We start from the raw sequence: 5830 nt of genomic DNA, 5'->3' as shown, positions 1-5830 counted from the left end.
TTACAATTTTTCTTTTTTCAATAATAAAACACATATAAAGTGATAACTAATACCAAAATATTGATTTCTATAAGGACCATGAAACATTATTACAAAAACCAAAGCTATGATATGCATAGTGTAAATCAAAATAAGTTTAAAATAACATTAAAGTTACAAACTAAATACACAAGGGTTGTATGAATATACATGTCCACTAAAATAACCATGTAATTTTCTCTAATTTTAATATTATATGTTTAAGAAAATGATACTGATACTAAAAATCCTACAGCGACGGTGTTCCAGAAACAATCATGGTGTACTAATATGCAAACTTAAACATTTGAAACGTGAACTTTACAAGCTCAATAGTTCCTACTACTAATTTTGCATTGTTTCTAAGAGTGTTCTAAGCTGCATATGCGTTAGAGTAAATTTGGGTGATGTTTGAATACGCTTGCTAGGTGAAATTTATCAAATAGAGCATCTATTATCGCATTGTATATGCAATATTGATACTATAGTTTAATTTGCAAACATAGAATATAAAATTAGCACTGATACTGAAATTAAGTACCGATATCAATTCTTGATATCGATATTGAATTTAGGTTTAATGTTGTATAGTATCGATACTCAATCTGTGACATCGATACATGAAGTTCTAATTTTTTTTAATTTATTTAATCTAGTTTTTCCAGATGATTAGGAATATTTTCAACACATGAGAGTATTTCCCTAAATACTTGAATGAAATACCAAATATAATTTCTGAAAACGGGTCATGTTCAGTGCACTTACTCTCATGACACGCACCCACATATTATCCTTAAGAATTACATGCTTCAACTTATTCGATCAATTGCATGCATTTTATAGGGTCTAAGTTGAATTAAATAATTATTTTTGAGTTATCGAGTTAATTAATTTTTTATAATATAATGATATAATTTGATTTCAATTTAAACGGTTTATTATAATCATATACAATACATATATATTTATTCATATTTTCTCATATGTGATGTACATATATCATACATATTCGAGAGACTCGACTCAAACTTGAAAATCAATCCACTAATTACTAAAAAGTTTAAATTATTCCCTTATATTTTATAACTAGATTTGAATTTAAAAAAAATCGAATAAAATCAAGTTAAAAAGTTTAATTTTTTTAATCGAATCAAATTTTTCTCACTTTTAATTCTATGTATCGATCTTGAAAATACGTTGCTTTAGAACATTCTTAATGCCCACTCTCAATAATATGATGACCATAAATTGTTTAGGAATCACGACTTTTACGTGTAGAAATTTCATAATTGTATCTTCTTATAATATTTTTATAAGACGTAATGTGCTCCATGAGTTATATTGTTCAAGTTACTACATAAAAATACATATAACATTAAAAATGGTTTACTCATGGATAAAAATATATTAATAAATAATTATAAATGCTATAATAAAGTAAACACAGTTAAATAGTAGTATTTAGGGTTTACAAACCCATATGAAAATGAAGCAAAAACTGAAAATAATGGAAGGCTGAAAAATGAAAAGTGTGCGACAGATATATTACAACTAAAAAGATAAATTCTGAAAATAAAAGGCAAACCAAAATGAGAAGGTGGGGGTGACTTAAAACACAAGTAACACGCCAGCTCACTCGGCCTATCATCCCAACTTAAATTATAACAACTTTATTGATACAGAAAAAAGCAAAAGCTAATGGCAAGAACTTGTTTTTGGTTCATTTTTATTTCTATGTTTTAGATAAATAAACAAATATTTATTGATCTTGTTGGTTCAAAAAAAGAAAAAAAAATTGGCAATCCAATTGGTTGGTACTGCCAAAATAAACAAGAGAGAAAGAGGAGAAGAAGAATTGAAATGGCATATAGGAGAAAGCATGGAATAAGCAGATCGGCGACGTTCAAGGAGGAGATCAACCGTTCACCTATAGCGGGTGACGACAATGACGACTTCAAAGCCAGAACATTAAACTCCTCGTATTCTTTCTCTGCTACATCTAAGGTTTTTCCTCTATATTTTTTGGGTCTGATTTCTCTTCATTTTACCATATTTTTTTATCAAAAAATAAGGTCTGTTTTGTATTATATATTCTTGGAGTTTTGATCAGAATTGTCACCACATGCTCATTTAATCAATTTTTATGCTCCTATATAATTAAACCCTGTTTTCGTTTTGGTGTTGTCTGATTCTGTATTGAGATGCCTACTTGTAGGGGTTCAATGCCGTAGAAAATCCAAGAAATGCTTCCAAAGGATTGTGGGGTGTTCTTGCTCGGAAAGCCAAAGCCATTCTCGAGGAAGATGATCCTGACAAAACGGACAAACTCGGCGGTGTGGGATCATCGAATATGTTGGATGCCTCAACAACTTCCCACGGCCAGGTGACCGACTACCTATCATGAGAGGAACATTATGGATCTTAAACGTTAATTATGTTGTACAGATATGTATTTATGTTGTTGGTCTTTTCATTGTCAATAGCAGAACCAACAACCAAATGAGGGCCTTAGAAGAATCGACAATCCTAGAATTCGAAGGGGACTGGATAAGCTCAACACTTCCCTTAATCACATTTGTGACACATTTGAAAAGGCTTTTGAGGTGAGAGCATCTTAACTTGAGTGCTTTTGGGCTATTGTTCTCTTATCTCGTGAGTGTCTTTCATTGCTTTTCACCTACTGTGAACTAGTGAACAAACTGAGTGCTACTTTTACAGGAAGGTCGAACGATAGTAGGAAATAAAACCCAAGATATTATCCAAGAAACTCGCAATCTTAAAATCAGGCGGAAAAGTAGCAGTCCCATGGCAGAAAACCAGGTTGCTGGTCTCAATAGCACGTCTCAGACCCCGACACTGCTCGACACTCAAACCAACAATGATAACCAGCTCAAGGCATCTCGCGAAGTATGGTGCCACACTTGTGTGTCTCACCGAAAGCATATACTGAAAGCATTGATTTTAATACCTTTTAGGTTGTTCTTATAATTTCCATAGCATGGTTAGATGTAAGTTGCATAATAGTAGATTCCATACAAGAAGTTTGCAATATGGTAGAAACTCAAGTGGATTACATATGTGGGAATTAAGCTGTTCATGTATTGATTTGGCTTGACAGGTTGCAATGGCCACAGCTGCTAAAGCAAAACTGCTTCTCCGGGAGCTGAAATCTGTTAAAGCGGATATGGCCTTCGCAAAGGAACGGTGTGCTCAACTAGAAGAGGAGAATAAATTCCTTCGGGAGTGCGGGGACAAAGGGGATAATCCTGCAGATGATGATTTGGTACATAATCCTATACCTTTTCTTTGGCATGAAGAAATAATAGCAATAAGTAAATTTTAAACGTGATCGTGTCAGATTCGGGTGCAACTGGAGAGCCTGTTGGCAGAAAAGGGACGTTTAGCGCACGAGAACTCACTATATGCAAGGGAGAACCGATTTCTAAGGGAAATAGTTGAGTATCACCAACTAAGCATGCAGGATGTATTGTACTTAGATGAGGGGGCTAAACAGGTTACAGAAGTGGGATGTCCCATTAACTTCCCTTCTTCAACCATGCTTTGTGAGTCCCCAACCTCACCGTCTGAGGTGACAAAGCTCAGCCCTCTCTCGTCGGCTTCTACAATTTCCAAGGAGGAAATCGTACATATCACTAATTCGCCACCGGAATCCGATGATTCCCCCAACTCCTCCAACTTAGGAACTGATTGTATCCCATCGCCACCAGCTAATCAGGAAAGAGAAACACGTGATGCAAGAACAAAACCTCCGGTGTCATCTGTCCAAATGTAGATTTTTACCTTTATATTTTGTTGGCTTTGATTTGAACTCTCTTCTTTTTGATTTTTTATTATGGTTTATAATCTTTGGAGGGTGAGGGTGAAGTAGGAAGGAGGGATTTTGTATATTTTGTCCTTGTGTTTCAATTACTGGCACTGCAAGATTTAGTCAAAACAATCTTATGTACTTTTTTAAGTCTTTCTTTACTGTTGTTGATTTTGAGTTTGTCGGTCATAAAATATGTTAGTTGTTCGATTCTAGGACGAGCTTGTCACTTTTTCATGTATTTAAACAGCACTTAAGCTCAATAGAATATAGACTTCACTAATAATTATTTCCATCTCATTTTCTATATTTTCCCTACCTTTTATCATTGTTTCTTTCAATAACAACAACAAAACCCTATTCCCATATGCAATGGGATAAGGGGGAGGTAGGGTAGTAGGCTGCCCCAACGTCAAGTTGAGAGCAGCTTCTGTAGAAGACCTCCGGCAGTCAAAAAATTAAAAAAATAAAGATAAAATACAATGCATGTATAAATAAATAAATAAATACATAGTTGAACAGTCTTCATATGCAGTCTACATATGCGCGTCTGTAATGGGAAGTAATCCCTGCAAATAAATCCCTGCGTAAAAATATATGCATATAGACAGAAACGTAAGTCCGGGCTAAATTTAAAAAGAGGAAACATGAAGAGAATGATACACAATAGTCAGCGATAGCAAGTTACGGGAAGGAATAAAGTCAAATGGGTTAAAACCTAAACTAATGCAACACTACTCCGCTACCCTAGTTCTAAGCCTTCATAAATTCCAATGAAAGAAACGAATAAAAAGTAGAAGTCATGAAAATTACTACGAAGGCATTAAAAAGAAGACATAGATGCTACACCCTATTGCTGTGACCCACACTACTCAGCTACCCTGGTCTTAAATCTCCATATTTTCCTGTCAGAGGTCATGTCTTCGGTAAGGGCAAAATCCTTTAAATCAGATCTCAAGCAGTCTGCCCACTTCCTCCTTGGTCGACCTCTCCTTCTGGCACCGTCGACTGTAATCGACTCTACCCTCCCGAATGCATCCGACGGTCGTCGCCTAAGGACATGCCCAAACCATCGTAGTCTTCCCTCCCTCAACTTTTCAGATACAGGCACCACCCCCAAGGACATCCTAATTGCAGAGTTTAAAGTCATGTCCCACAGAGTCCTACCACATGCCCATCGAAGCATTCTCATTTCTGTGGCCTCCATCCTCCTTACATGATCCTTCTTGATTGCCCAACATTCTGATCCATACAGCAGCGCTGGTCTAATTGCCATTCTATAAAATTTTCCCTTAAGTTTTAGAGGCACCTTCTTGTCACACAAAACTCCAATAGCAGCCCTCCACTTTAGCCATCACGCCTTTATACGGTGTGTAACATCATCATCAACACCCCCATCTTTATGTATCATAGACCCTAGGTACTTGAAACAAACATTTGAGGGGAGAACGTGTTCTTCGATGCATACTTCTACATCTTCATCGTTTAGGTTCCCACTGAAGTTTAAACATAAATTGTCAGACTTTTCAATATTGATCCTTAGACCTTTCCCTTCCAAAACAATCTTCCAGGTAGCCAGTCTACTATTCAACTCATTTTTTGTTTCAGCAACTAGGACAATGTCGTCAGCGAAAAACATACACCATGGAATACCATCTGGTGTCGCACAATAGATGTCGTCCATAATCAAGACGAAGATGTAAGGGCTAAGAGCCGACCCCTGGTGGAGTCCGATTTCCACCAGGAATGCCTAGGTGTCGCCAACTGAAGTCCTGACTTAAGTAGTAGATCTACAGTACATATCACAAATCGCCCGTATATAAGCAGTTGGGATCCGTCTCGTTTCCAAGGTCTTCCAGATCGTATCGCGGGGTACGCTATCATACGCCTTCTCAAGGTTAATGAACGCCATGTAAAGATCTTTATTTTTTCCCTATATTTCTCCATAAGCCGTCGAAGTAGATAAATCGCCTCCGTACTAGACCT

At 36.3% G+C, this 5830-nt stretch overlaps 1 protein-coding gene across 1 annotated transcript; it reads left to right on the top strand.

Moving 5' to 3' along the window:
• The first annotated feature begins 1783 nt into the window (after window positions 1–1783).
• Window positions 1784–4000, top strand: LOC120191199. Its single transcript, XM_039194166.1, has 6 exons — window positions 1784–2022; window positions 2234–2401; window positions 2505–2621; window positions 2737–2925; window positions 3137–3301; window positions 3377–4000. Exons 1-6 carry the CDS (start codon window positions 1879–1881, stop codon window positions 3809–3811), a joined length of 1218 nt encoding a protein of 405 aa, XP_039050097.1. The 5' UTR covers window positions 1784–1878; the 3' UTR covers window positions 3812–4000.
• Window positions 4001–5830: the final 1830 nt, after the last annotated feature.

The sequence above is a fragment of the Hibiscus syriacus genome, unplaced genomic scaffold (assembly GCF_006381635.1).
Source record: "Hibiscus syriacus cultivar Baekdansim isolate YM2019G1 unplaced genomic scaffold, ASM638163v2 tig00116965_pilon, whole genome shotgun sequence".
In the NCBI taxonomy this organism is placed as follows: domain Eukaryota; kingdom Viridiplantae; phylum Streptophyta; class Magnoliopsida; order Malvales; family Malvaceae; genus Hibiscus; species Hibiscus syriacus.
The sequence above is the reverse complement of the archived record's forward strand: the minus strand, read 5'-3'. Positions and strand labels throughout refer to the sequence as shown.